This window comes from Osmia bicornis, chromosome 14 (genome assembly GCF_907164935.1).
Source record: "Osmia bicornis bicornis chromosome 14, iOsmBic2.1, whole genome shotgun sequence".
Lineage (NCBI taxonomy): Eukaryota > Metazoa > Arthropoda > Insecta > Hymenoptera > Megachilidae > Osmia > Osmia bicornis.
Genome location: NC_060229.1, coordinates 826,462 through 841,144, shown reverse-complemented (window position 1 = coordinate 841,144; position 14,683 = coordinate 826,462). Strand labels below are relative to the sequence as shown.

General features: G+C 44.9%; 2 protein-coding genes across 8 annotated transcripts in view; both read right to left on the bottom strand.

The window, feature by feature from the left end:
* The window catches only part of LOC114877055 (transcription factor Sp8), a 71,451-nt gene extending 58,250 nt beyond the window's left edge, over positions 1–13,201 (bottom strand). For 2 of the 7 annotated variants that reach the window (XM_046288641.1, XM_029189156.2), the window contains exon 1: positions 6,442–7,459. The gene's annotated coding sequence lies outside the window, so the exon portion shown is untranslated. Of the gene's footprint in view, positions 1–1,583; positions 1,662–6,441; positions 7,460–13,025; positions 13,094–13,161 lie in introns of those variants that run through there. The other 5 variants (XM_029189163.2, XM_029189162.2, XM_029189154.2 and 2 more) reach the window with 5 other exon arrangements.
* Positions 8,740–10,209, bottom strand: LOC114877058 (transcription factor Sp3-like). The gene is made up of 2 exons (XM_029189167.2): positions 9,968–10,209; positions 8,740–9,751 (listed from the first exon to the last, which is right to left on the bottom strand). The coding sequence occupies exons 1-2, from the start codon at positions 9,992–9,994 to the stop codon at positions 8,855–8,857; spliced, it is 924 nt and encodes a 307-aa protein (XP_029045000.1). The 5' UTR covers positions 9,995–10,209; the 3' UTR covers positions 8,740–8,854.
* Positions 13,202–14,683: the final 1,482 nt, after the last annotated feature.

Sequence of the window (14,683 nt, the reverse complement as noted above, 5' to 3'; positions counted from 1 at the left end):
TAATAATGGTTACTAAGGACCTGACCACGTAATTTTCAATTTGAGTTATCAATTTGCTACCCCCTATTATTGATGTAATATTAATGTCACTCAAAATTTTCTTTCGTTTTTCCTTTTTTTAATTATCCCGTTACGACAGAGTTTATCCAGAGAAAAGTGGATCAAACGCTCTGCCGGTTAAAATGATTACTTTGTTGGAGTGTATTCAAGGAAACGGAAAATGGAGATAAACGTTCGAGGAACGAGAAGAGGAAGTCGCGAAAGAGGATGCAACTAGACTTGAAGAAGAGAAAGAAGAGAAAGAAATTCGCGGATCTCGTGTATATCGAGCTTACGTGCCGTTTCCGAGATTTCCGAGAATCCAGCCGGAAATGACAATAAAAATAATCACTTCAACAAACTGAATCCAGACTCTCTTACTCCAGGCCGTATACCCGTTACCGGGATGCGGTAATGACACCTAATTACTTTCCACCGGACTGCACAGAAATGCCACTCGATTTCGAACACTGCCGTCGCTAATTTGCAGCGTGGCGTTGCCTTAATTAATTCAAGCAGATGAGTGCGAATAAAACCAGCACTTGTGATCTCTAACCTTTCGCCCCTTTGATGGCTATTACTTTCAAGAGACACGGAGGTAACTATAACCTTATCGATGCCGGTCGCAATTTTGTTTCATTTTTCTTTTTTAATCATTCTCATGAAAGGTGAAGCCAAGCGTTAACATTTTGTTGCAAGTCAGCGCTCGACCTGATCTACATTCCCCTATTCACGTGTCCGAGTACGATTCTATTGCCGGTGGTTGAATTCTACGCGAAACCGCACTAACGACAGGAAGAGGATAATCTTAACCCGTTCGAGCATATAGGTTTGTTGCTGGAAAACGATCGACGTGCTTTCCACTCTTGTCGGTTGAAGGAAGAGAACGATCGATAATTCGAGGAACATTGCGGTCCGATGACACGGATTGATACGAGCTGCGAAATCGTTCGTGCATCCCCAATGTTCCTCTTTATATCGAGGTCGATGATCTGGAGTCTGAGTGAAAATGATATTTATTTTAAGATTTTTCTACGAATTAACATTCGACCCGCTCGTGAAATCGTGCTATTTTTCAGCTAATGCCAAGTGGTGAATACAACTACCTGCAGTAATTCTCAAAGCGGTCGCGGATAATTTTATTTTAACATTTGAAGGTTTAACGTTTTACGAGCTCCATAAAAATTCCGATACCTCTCTCTGATAAGCTTCTTCACGAGTTAACGAGTTGCTTCGTAATGAAATGTCCTTTTTAAATGTACAACCTTCGAATCGTGCAAGTATCCTTAAACAAGCCGAGCTTATTCGATGATCAATTTCACTCAACAGTAACAAGAAAACGACGCGCCAGGTATAATTATTATCAAACAGCCGTTGCTCTCGAGGGACTATAAATTATCAGATATCGTGTTTCACGAACGTTGCGCTATCCTGATATTCCTGTTTCCTTTAGCGGTTTTGATTGTGCGATGCGTCGCGTTCTACATTTATCTTTTCTGCTCGTGACAGCCATTAGAATCAATAAAATACGAGTTCCATCTTACCTTAAAAATTATTTTTCATCGAACTCCGATCGGATTCTACAGCGAGACCGAGCAAGAAATGCGAAACGTTCAACTTGCTACACGATACTGATAAAAAAGGTCGTTCCTTGCACTTTTGTGTTTCAATGACGCAATAATGACTAGGAGAAAGAAAATTGGCTAATAGATAGAGTGGTCTTTGTTGCAATCACGAAATAGCAAATTCAGGTCTTTCAAGAATTACCTTGACTATCGTCGTGTGTTCGCGATAGAGTTAATCGTACGCATGTCACTTTGTTGAGCTGCTTGGCAACAAGTTAGGTAAAACAAGCCGATAGCGATAATAACGTACTGCATCTATTGCGATAATACAATACCCGGTTGCGTGGAATAATATATACAATGGTAATTGCATTCCTTTTTATCTTCTTTCAATTGTCGACGTAAGGTGTGTTTAAACTAATATTGCATTAACTCCTTGGGAAATATAAGACTCCCGCGTTACCCAATGATTGATAATGTGTCAACATCTGTGTTAAACTTGGTGTTAGAATTTTGCCCCAATCGCTTCCTGTCTCTTCCTATCGTCGAGAATGCTGTTAAGCAGGAAAACAGGAACATCCGGAAAGAAAACTCTCCGGTTCGCGTTCTCCCGGCTGAATTCTTCCCCGTAACTGGTGCGAACTTTGCAGCCCCGGCAATTATCGCATACTACTGACGTCCAGTAATTATCATCGGTCGTTTATCCGCATCTTCGTACAGATTATCGCGGTGTTGGCCATTTTGCGAGCGGGTAGCAGCATCAACGAAGAAGACTGCCGTGTTTCTCTGGATATTCTCTCGTTTTCCCTTCCTTCTTATCCATTCCTCTTTGTCCATCGTCTTAATCTTTCTCTTTCTCTTTCCTGGTCTTCTAAAAGGATCTTCGAAGGATCTCGGAAGGCCTCGTGGAGAGTCGGAAACTGTGCTGGCTGGCACACACGAAGTCGAAAGAGGCTTCGCAGGTAATTGCTAGGCCGACGGGTCGATAATGAGCCCTGGCTTCGGGGAACCGATTACACCCGGCCGAAAGCAAAGCCAGAGCGCCAAGGAGAAGCAAAGAAGAGGAGGACGAGGACGATCCAACGAAGGAAGAAAGTCGAGAAGAAGGGAAGGAATGAAAGAAGAAGACAGAAGGCTCGGGTTCCTACGCTCGAGACGTTTTTTGAATCTTCTTCTATAGGGCGCCACGGTTATGGATAATCCTCGAGACTTCGCGTAATCGGCTAACACGTTCCGTCGTGAAATTCGATGAAAAGAGCAGCGCATCTTGAACCAGCGAGCGTTTCAAGATGCCGGAATAAAACTGATACACGGTATGCGCTATCAAAAGGTATAAAGAAACGAACGAGAGTTAATAAATGCTGATAACGGGACGAGTATAACGGTCCAGAAAGATGGATCAAGAATAAAGGCGTTACACGAGATGAAGAAGCCAGAACGAAGGAGATCTTTTCGAGTGAAGAAACGAGAAGTAGGAGGGAAAAAAAATCGTAACTAATTGCTAAATTATCAACGACAAGCTGCCGATGAGAGGCGAATGACGAGGTGAAACAGGGGGACAAAGAAGAAGAAAGAAGAAGAAGTGACTCTTCCTGTATCGTGCGATGAAACCTGCCTAGATCTCTCGCTACCGGGATGAGGGGTAGGTGATCTAATTTCCCGCGCAGTCGTGCAGAAAATGATCCAGGCCGCGATTACGAAACGGCTTCCAGTCTTCGCCGGGGGCAGCTAAGGCGTCGTTTTTACCGCTCTCTTTTCGTTTCCATGCACCGTGTGTAATAATCGCGCTGCAAACGTTATCCGTTTCCCGTGGAACGCTCGACTCCGTTCCAAATACATGGAAAATTATCAGTCGGACCAATGATACGCTTTTCTACGATCGATCGAGTTCAATCCAGAATTTTCAGAACATTGAAATTGTAATGTGAAAAACGAAGGGAAGCTATTTTTCACGTTTGAAATCGAGCCAGGATTCTCGAGGTGTAACAGTGAAAAGAACGGCAATGCACGGCGAGTAGGAGGGTTTGATACGGAGGTGGTGCAACGGTGCCCTTTCGTGGCCTCGAGGGCCGCAGGTCCCACAATTAACATAATGAGGTAGAAAACGTAGATATTAGCGCGAGGTTAGTTAATAGTGCACTTATCCGGGGAACGTAAATAGTTCGTGGTCGGTGGGGTTCGTGTACCGCGAGGAAATTTCCTCCTCCCGCGGTCTCCTCGTTCCTCTTCTGTCCTTCCGCTGTCGCTCCCGCATCCTTAACGGTTCGACCGTAAATCAAAAGTGACAGAATCGGACTCTCATCTGCATAATCCGCTTATTTTATTCCGCGCACGCGCTCTCGCCTCGCCGTAAATGTTCGGAGGCTCGTTTGCTCCGTACAAATTATTAATCGTCTACATAAAAGTTAGAAGAGAAGGGGAGGACACACGCTTAATTCACAGCGTTTCCTCCGATTCGTTTCTAATTAAGAATAATAGCTTAATAACATGAGGACCGGATCCGAGAACCTCACGAATCTAACCAGCCGCGTTGAGTATGCAAAATGCTAAAAAGTAAATCGAGCAAGTACATGTCACCGTGTTTAGTTGCCGCTAGGGGCTCTTATTTTTCAATAACCAGCACCGGAACCACCCTTTTATCCTCACCGTTAAAAAAGAAGACACCGATGTCTTTATTCTCGCCAGAATTGCATAATCTACAACAGCTGCTTGTTCGCGAGTGAAATCGTCCGCATCTGGCGGCGGCCACTCCGATTTCTTAACCAATGAACAACTGGTGTCCTAAACGCGACAAAAGGGACGTCGACATGGAGGATACAGTTGTATGGTGGTCGAACCATGGTGTATCGCGGTAAAGGAAAACTGGGAGGTGGCAATTTGCAGGTGCAAAGTTCACGCGACGCTCGAGGTAAACCGCTAATGAGGGTTCGAGTGGTACGTGTTGTACGAACGCGTGTAGATTTTCTGGGGGGACAGGTTAATTACCTGTCGGTTGGCCGGTAAGGTATTATGGCGTGCTTTTTCGTGTCCGTTCCGTTCTATAATTCCCATCAACTTGACAATGTAACCAACAGTTATGTAGAGCGACGCGCTTCTTCTCAAATGTTTCAAAGTCGCACAGAAATTCGTTCTCTTAATTAACGATATTTGCTCGTTGGTTTCGTTAATTTCTATGCGATATAAACGGGTAATTAGCTTCTATTTTTTTGTTTTCCTTTCAACGCCTCTAACGCCAGCCTGTTCGTTTTTCACGGTTGCTACAGTTTTAAACGTTTCCTAGCACGCGACGAGGTAAAAGAGAGAAAAAAAATCGATGTGCTTTGTCGAAGAAGGTTCGAGAAGGGATTCTAAATCCTTTCCCTGCTCAGAATGTTAGAACCTTTGATTGTGCGAGTCGAAAACCGAGAGCCCGGTACCACGGTACCTTCTCCTTTGCTCGTTTCTTTTTCCTGTCCGACTTAGCATCCCTAGTGGCGCCTCTCTCAGGATATAAATTAATTAGATTTGTGTGGAGGTGTGTCAGCGAAGTGCCGGCACTGTGTTTCTTGCCTTACGACCGTCTGCTCTGCCGCGTTTCAACCAACGACCCAATGGCCTACTCTCTTCGCTACCTATAGATGGTTTCATAACTTTTCAAATATATTTGTTTCTTGGCTCTTAAAGCCTGTTCGGTTTCTTTTAGATTAGCCATGCTACACCCACGGGAATTTTACTATGTCCCTAATGGCTCAAATTCGACCTGCCACCACGTCATGAATTATTGAAAAAACTCGTGAAAAATGCACTACTTGAAATGCATGCTTTTGTAAGTACGCGAACAAAGTTGCGTACAATTTTTGCATCGAGGATTTGTTCAGAACACATGCAACACCTTTGAAAGAGCGTGTACGTCGGTAGGTAGGTCTGCGTATAACGCATGATGTATGGTGGGCGTGAAACGGGCGTAGCAACATAGTAACGTTTACTATATCGGCCAGAACTGGCTAGCAGTTCTCTCGACGAATTCGTGTAACCAAATTACGGTTTCACGATTAACTTTTGCGACCTCGCAAATATCGGTCTTGGTCTTAACGAGTAAATTTTCGACGTTCTAACATAAAACGAAAAAGAACCTAGTGAATGCTTTGATACCTCCGAAATCAACCTACCCTGTTCAACATAATATTTAAAAAGCTTGTAGTTGCAGTACCAAGTTATAACTAGAGTGAAAAACCCAATTTTTGGGAAGGGTAAACGAGGGAAAAATGTAAAAGTGCGGTGATGATTCGTTCGTGTCGTTCTATTGCTCCTTTCACTTTCGATAATCTCCTATCATCAAGTAGTAAAATGACCCCTTCATCACGGTAAACTATTAAAAAGTTCTTCTCGTTGACCGTGTAAGAAATACCCATTATTCGTCATTGTATTCGTCATAGGTCGCAAATTGACACGACACATCTGTTGGGGTAGCCATAACGAATTGCAATAAAACGAGCGAACATAGAAATTCCATTTATTATGCGTAATTTCAGGTAACGAGCGTGATTACACTAAAAGCGGGGAAACGTGCAAGTACCGTCGATAAACGGAAGATCAATTCACAACTCCGTACAAGTTGCTCACTTTGTAAAATACTTTTCCATTAACTAAACCAATTATTAACAATTTTCTGCCTACTTACAAGTTGCATATTAACTTACTAGGTTTACACAACAGTATATAACTATTAGAAAATAACGATGCAACCCCCTTAGGTGTGCAAATTATGTCGGTACATTTTAAATCATTTACGAAATAAAAAATAAGGCTAAAAGGATTAAACACGCAACGTATACAAAGTAGGAAAATAAAAACCTACGTTTATGTTGCCAAGATGAGTTGGGGGGCTGATACCCCTGCGGCCTCCGCCGCCACCGACCTCCGCGTCCAGCTTGTCGGCTTACTTGGTCTCGCGAATCTCAAAAATATCGATGAAAGACGATATCTCGAACAGCCCTGTTCGATCCTCAGAACGGTCTGCTCGAATACCACTGTCTACACTGTATGACAGTAAACCACACTTTGTCACAACTTTTGATCACTGTTCGATAAACGAGATTCAAAAGCATTCTATCCTAGATTCGCACTGTATCGTACCACGGCTAGAGTTCAACTTTAACCGATAAAAGTAGTTTGTCGTGTTTAGTTGAATAAACACAGTGAACAATGTATCGAATGTGCACACCGATCGATCGTGATACCAAGATATCGATCACAGCCACGTTGCATTCGTTTCGAAGTGGTCACTGTTTGTTCCATGTTCACCGAGGTGTCGCGAACGGAGTAGTGAACGTAGGAAACCACTTGGCAGGGGATGATGAAACGGATAAAAGGGTTAACAATAGTGGCGGGCAACTCGCGTGATTATAGTTCGTTAAAGAGACGTAAGGATCGCGAACGAATCGGTTAAGAATCGAGATCGGTCTCGGCTTGATCGATGACATGCGCGCGCCTACGAACCTGTTCGTGCATTCTTCGCCCTATGGACAGTGTCAGCGCGTGCATTCGTTCGGTAGCGACGTTGAGAATCGAGGGTTCACGGATATTGACAACGAGGAGAACGACGGCGAGTCGGCGTGTTGCGTATCCGCCTTAAGGGCTGTCCGTCGCAGACGCATGCTCGCGGCACGTCGCAGCCTCTTGCACTGACCGCGTGTAACGCGTAAGAGAGAGCTGTGTACTGTGTACTCGACTCACTATCTCTATCTCCCTCTCTCTCTCTCTCTCTTTTTCCCCTAGAATCAAAGGCTGTCCGCCTTCGTCGCGCTCTCGACGATTCTCGTTCGACTCGCGGGCGCGTTTTTCTTTGGCGACCGGTGACCAGTGATCTCAGCTCGCGGTGGACCGGCGATCGAGAGCCGGCAAACAGGAGACACGAGTCTCTCGTCACTCTGAACTCTCTTTGAATCTCTTGCGCACTAACTTCGCGGCTATCCGCGGTACTCCACGGGGAACGTTGAACGCGAGCCTGGAATTGCCGTGGCGCCACCCCTCCTCCCCTCCTACCTTTCCACCCATCCACCTGATCCTCTTCCTCCATGAGTGCCACACCACCGGGGCCTGTGCTGCCTCCTCCGCCTCGTCCCTCCCTATTTTTCCCTATAATTTGCTCCACGGCTGCCTCCTTTTTGTTTTATTCCATTTTCGTACCCCTTTTTTTCACCCTTCTCCTCCTCTTAACCTACCACCTTCCACCTCTGTCTCGCTTTTACACCTTCTTCTCATTTCTTCCATGCTCTCCCTTTCTCCTTTTACCTCCTAGCTTTCCCTCTCTTGCGCTTCTTCTACCTCTATCTCTGCGTCTGCCTCTTTACCTCTACCTCTACGTGCCAGCCATGAATCCTTGCCGGGGCAACGGGGCTATGGGGCTACAGCGCGCCGCCCCCTTAATAGGGCTACGCGGGCTTTTTCCATTCACCGTGCAGCCATCTCTTGGCCGGAATACGAATGAAACGACCCGTTACAGTGCCGTACGCGTTTCATCAATTTCCCCTCGAAAAACTCCTCTTTGGACTAGTCCGGAGTTCCTTTAAAAACCTTGCCCTAGTTAGAAAGGGAAGACCGTGGAATCTTGCTCGTCTGTCTCGTGAACAGAAAGAGAAACATTTTTTTCCTCCTAATTTATTGAAAAAAAAAGAGGAATACGGCGACGATCGGGATATTTAGGGTAGAGTTTCTATGAAATGATATTTTCTATTTATCGAAACACCTGCCAGGTAGGAAATCATCGAAAACTACGAAGAAGGGCTCGATTCTAAAGTATCCGCGTCGTATTGTGCTTCTTGGGCGGGTCTCGTGATGTATCGTATGACAGGAAGATGTCAGGGAGGAACCTGATATACGGCAAGGGGATGATTCGTTATTATGTGAATTTTCACGGTAAATCGAAGCTTTAGTACGCATAAAATTTACGTTCGTTCTGATCACGCCTATTTTCTACGAACGTTGCACTAGCATGTTAAAGAAGTATTTAATTTATCGGGTTGGATGGTCAAACATTATTATTAATCATTTTTATTTGTATCGTAACATAATTAACGTCACCTAAACTTACATATAATTTACAAAAATATACAATTTTCTCTCCATATATGTACAATAATTACAAGAGAAACGAGGAACATTGGTCAACTATTTACAAGGACGGACACACTGTGATCCATCAGTCGTGTTAGTTTAGCACAGCGTAAACTATTCTTTCTCGATTCTAATAATTTGGAGACTTTCTAATCCTAAATCATGGTGTACTGTCCGCCGGTCGGTGGATACGAATTCTGGATGGGCGCGGCGATCAACGAATTCTCTTTATTGGATTCCTTCTTAGCCGTGGAACTTTTTCTCTTCTGATTCTCGTGCGTTTTCACGTGTTTCGTTAAATGATCGCTCCTCATGAACCTTTTCCCGCACGTTGAACAAGCGAATCTCTTCTCGCCTGTATGTGTTCGAAGATGACGCTGCAATTCATCGCTCCTGGTGAATCGTTTGCCGCAGAACAACCAGTTGCAAACGAAAGGTCGTTCGCCGGTGTGCCACCTGAGATGCGCCTTCAAATGAGAGGTTTTACCGTACACTTTACCGCATCCAGGCACGTGACACACGTGTTGCCTCTTGCCGTCGATTCCCAACTGAGCTCCGCTATCCGTCTGACAGTTTGGACATCGACATCTCGTGCATTTTCTGCCGGCTTTACCAACCTCGTCCGTGCCAAGCAAATGATGTTCGGCTGGAGGTGTTAACGGCCACTGATACGGGGAAGGGTGATCCTGAGGGCTTGGTGGAAGTTCGGCGGGACTTGGAGGCAAAGAATAATGCTGAATCGCCGAGATCGTTGTTAACTGAGGCTGGCTGAGATGCGTTTGAGTGGTCCACGAAGCGGTGCTGCTTGGTACGCTTGGCATCGTGTACGCTGCCGGCGTCAGCGGCTCGGTAATTTGACCGTGACTCGTGGATCCAGGGTACCAGTAGCTGGATTGGCTGGTCTGAAGATGATGACTGCCTAATGCAGGATTGTACGGCTGATAATGGATGCCCGGACTTCCGTAGTCCATAGCCGCGGGTTGATGCATCGGCATTGAGAGGCCAGACATTGGCGTCATGCCTGGCATCGGAGACATTGTCGGCATGCACATCTGCAACACAAATAAAGTTCAGATTATTTTAACATCGATCAACAGTTCTGGCGTTGGAAAATGTATCGTCGCGTGGTCACTATCTCTTTCCTTCTCAAGGCACGATAAATTGATAAAAGAAGTAAAAGAAAAATCACTTCCAAACAAACATATTTCACGAGCAATTACACAAAAATGATGTTCGTGTTGGACACTATTGCTGTATTTATTACAGACCTGTTGATACTGCATCACTTGTGCCATCACTTCACTTCCTGATTCCTCGTGATAGTTTCTTCCACAGATATAATTACTCCTTCGATGAACTCAATCCTTCGACACGTGTTCGCTAGACGGAGCAGGAGACAAAGTAATCCCGCGATCTTAATCACTGGTACCGTGGGTAAGCGAAACGAAAACGAAAAGAAAAACGAAAAGAAAAGCGAAGAGAACTGTGCTCGGATCGGAGCGTGCGCGGCTCCGAGCGTTCGCCAGATAATTGCTGGTTGCCGACCGTGTCGCCTCGGTTTTAATAACCGAGTGGACAAGGAACCGACGAAGAAGGGAGGAGGCTGAATGCTCTGCCGGGTTCCTCTATGGAGGTGGGGATAGACCCCAGTGAATCCTGTGGCTTGGTGCGCATGCGCCCTCCCCTCCATCGGCTCATAAATCAACCCTGCGTTCCGAGGATAGAGGATCGAGGATCGAGGCTACGCACCTTTTGTGGTCGTCCCTGGGGGCTGCCTCATGCCACCGAGGAAAGTCTTCGTGAATTCTATGCTATTCTCCCGAGAGCATCTATAGTTTTTACAAATCGCCATCTTTTACTAAAAGCACGTACAATTGTTTTTTTCTAATGGCAGAATCCGCTGAAAATCACGAGACGATTTCCTTGTCTCATTCCATTTTTTGTTTGATGCTTAAGACGATCAATACTCTCATTGGGTTTCGTCAAGAAGGTTCTTCGAACTCTTTCGTGCCTTTGCAATAATGTTTGAGCTTTCTCTCTTACTAAAATCATCTCTTTCTTGAAAAAATTGCGCAAAGGAGAAAAGATTTTCTGCATTTTCTGAAAGCTCGTGCAGCGTAAGATGCTGGCTGGTAGTTGAAAGGAGTCAAAGTAAAAATTTTCACGGTATTTAAAGGTTCCATGATGGTCGTCAATGGAGACGGACGAATCTTGCAAAGACGTATCAAAGCGTGCAAGAGGCCCGCGATGACCTGTCTGTTGCACGGAAGCACGTGATAACGAACGCCAGTTTCCCAAAGGTTCTAGGTGTGCATTGTGGCGTACGTCGTACCATAAATCCATGAAAGATCCTGGTCGTGCTGAACGAGGCGCATTCACAATGCCTTGTACCTACTGGAACTGAACTGCACAGGCTGCACAAAGTGCCGGTTTATGGTGGCTGTAAAGCGATCATTGGCAGGACGAGGTGACGACACTTTCGCGCTACCGATCATCACCAGATAGGTACTATTACTGGATTCTGTCGAACGAACAATGCCAACAGTAGCCCAATGCAGGTAGTTTGAAAAAAATACTGAGGCACAGAGAGAAAAAACCAGGACAAGTCGATAACTTTTTCTCTGACTTTCATTGTCTTTCCTTCTTCGAATCTTGTTTATTCAGCTTCATAGAAACAACTCGTTTCGATAGCATCTTGGCAGCTGACGAAGGCTGTCGTTATCTGTAAAACCAAGCTTGGCTTTGCGAACCAGCGAGAATTCAGCATTTCATCAACAGTCCATGGTTTCTTCGTTATTTTTATACGTACTGATATGATCTCGATGAACGCGTCACAATAAGTCAGTTTCACTGATATATAACGGCAGACCAACGCGACGAGTCAGCTGCATACCGGAAGAAGATTATCAATTTCCGGCGTGCAGGAAATATCATCCGACGTCACGTGTACGCACACGAAAAGACAGAGCGGACCATCGATCTTCTGGAATATTTGCCGGATGACCACAAGCAAACTCTCAGGGGACTCTTGGTTGTTTGTCAAATTCATCGAAAGCATCGTATTGGCAGAAGTGGGAAAAGCATGGAAATTGGACAGTGCTGGATGACACATGTCCGAACGAGTACCGGTAGCATTGCAAACTGCAGCATCGTCGTAAATCTTGCGACAATGTTGTAGCAGCAGAAGGGTGAAAGGTGGGGGCACGCCCAGAGCAACCCTTTACTTTCCTCTGCTCGAAGCTGGCCATTGTCCCCTAATAAGCCGCTTAACGTCTCCGCTAGGGGTAAATTGCTTCGCTGGTAAACACTACTCCCACGCAGTCGATCGATTCCCTTGGGAGGATGGGAATTTTCCAAAAATTTGTATTTCTTCGTTGCATTGTGTACCTTTGATCACTTTGCGTAGATAACGCTAGCACTTTTTCACTGTATCTTTCACTCTTGCACTTTTTTCACTTTTTTGTCAGATCCATCGATCCCCGAAAAAGTCGGGCATCTAGTGGATCTGTTTGAAAAAAAAATCGACTCTTTGACTGGTCATCGACTAAGTAAAAGAGGAACGATGATCCAGACTGCACTTTCGTGCGGTGTGTGTCCAATCGGTAAACGGAGGGAGCCGCGAGGGTGGAAAAGTACGCTTTGTTGTATTCGCCAGGACGTTCGATGTTCCTGCGAAAGCCGTGCATTTTTGGGAGACATTCAGAGGCGGTGGACCGATGCAAATCGAAAGGACGACGCAGGTCAGATCTCGGCTATCCGCAATAAGAAATTGACGGTCCTCGATTTCCAATATATTTCTTAGGCTTTCGCGTCTGCGCCTTAGGCGAACGACACTTACGATGTATTTAATGTTTTATATGAAAAAAAAAAGACTTCTATTTTTCGATACATCGAGTGATCTATCGTACAGAGATTCAGAAATGCTGTACGAATTAACAGAATAGCTAGCGGCGTTACTTTATGGAAAAAGGACACGGGAAGTCTCGTAACATAATTCTTGTAGGCAGTAACAGTCTTTCGGCGCTCTTTTGTAAAGAACCCGTCCATTCCTGGCCGCATAAATATGAGCTATCGCTTACGAGAACTAATATTCTCGAAAAATGAACGCTTTCCTACGGTTTACCGTAACTCACAAACTTTTATAGTTTGCTGGAAATCGGTGTGGTCTTAGGCCTTGGGTTAGAAATTGTCTACTACCTCGAAGTCGAATGCCAATAATTTAACGCTTTCATATTACATAAAATTGTAATTGCACTTACCTTTTCGATATTTTTTCTGAAAAAAAAAAAAAAAAAAATAGAAATATTGAAAAATGGAAAAACATACAGTTTCGTCGAATTTCGAATGGCACCCTTGGATGATGACTCAAAGGCATTTCTCTGATGACGGTTCATTCGTTGAGACGTCATTAAGGGTCGAACCTTTTCATCCTTGCTACGGGTCAATTTTATACGCGATTTACCTGGTCGAAGGAGGCATCATCGGGATCAGCAGGTCACTAGTCTTGACGGGTTTCTTTTAACTTATGCTCGAATCTGGAAGAAAACGTAGAAGACAAGGCATGAGAAGTGTGGAGGAGGAAAAGGAGAAGAGAAAAAACGAGATAGATGACGGTGAAGAAGAAACGAGAGGAAGAAAGAGGCAGAGGCCCACGTTCCTCAACAATGGACCCGACAATGGGACTAGTCTTCGGAGCTAATGGAGCGAGACTTTGCAGTTTTCACACGATGATCGGCGTAACGTGGCCGCTCACGATTTCTCTGTAAGGGAAGAAAGCCTATTTGAAGCCGATCGGATCGCGTACCTTCCTATGGAACAAGATTAGTCAGATCTGCCCCACTAACAGCTACATAGTTGCTAATCGGGTTAGGATTACGAGGGTGTAAATAAGAGATTACAACGTTTACCGAAGATCACTGTTATCTTGTACGTAAACAGGCTAGTTACACCGAAACAGAGCTCAAGTTTACTTTTACCTGACCAGTCAAATATTTGGGAAAGTTTCGCAGCTAATGTTAACAACCTAACTATAAGTACCGACCCTATTCTTCTCACCTGATGGGGTTGCTTTTAATTGTCCAACTAAGTACCCAATTCTCGGAAGGTTAATAATGTAATCAAACTTAACTGCTATCGAGCCGATTCCAATAACGTTTCACCGTACGATTAGGGCCCTCGTTCTTTGCCCCGACCTGTTCAGCTGTAGACAAATGGACAGCAAACAGTGCTTCGTCATTAATCACTTGCCGAACAGAGAGAGAAAGAAAACGAGTCTTGGTAGCGTATAAGCAGGTTCTCCTAGTCGCGTTACGATATTCATTTATTACACATCGTTTACGGACAAAGACCGGTAGATCGCTAAGGTTGATAATCGATAAGATCGAATTGCGAAAGCCTTCTGTTAGTTCAACGTCATGCACGGAAGTCTTATTACGATGATCAAACTTCTTCGAGCTGTCACGTCTTTTTTTTCCACCAAACGAACTTGTTCTCGAATTATCAAACATGCCGAAGGTAGCCGATCGCGGTGAACGAATTAACGATCCGCAAAAGGTGCGAGAACAAGGGGAAAAGAGGCATGTACCTGCTGTAAAACGTCGGTCCCAAGTCCATAAATTTGTGCTCCGTCGTACCGACGCGATGCAAGAATCGAGCCGAAGGGGTCCTCTCTCGCCGATCCCATTCGAAGGGAATGACACCCTCGTCACAATACGACCTGTTGCGTTCGAGATGAAGAAAGAGGAAATAAAGAAAGAAATGCTGGAATAAGAACCAGAATCGACGGGTATCCTCAGGATATCCATTCGAAGCCGTGAGAATATCTACCGTTCAAAGGAAGCCGTCACATTGTACGCGGATTCATTACGCAACTCGACGTTTGTGATCGTGCCGAATTAAAGGTAACAATTGTACCACCTTTCAAAACTTGGTGTCGGCTAGTTTCCAAGCAATCGCTTTCTGTCGGAGCGTTTCCCGGTAAAACA

Excerpts from the sequence above, each read along its gene's own strand:
- LOC114877058 (XM_029189167.2), bottom strand. The coding sequence starts at position 9,994 with ATGGCACAAGTGATGCAGTATCAACAG. Across the intron at positions 9,752-9,967 it reads AAGTGATGCAGTATCAACAG|ATGTGCATGCCGACAATGTC; the intron begins GTCTGTAATAAA and ends TTTGTGTTGCAG.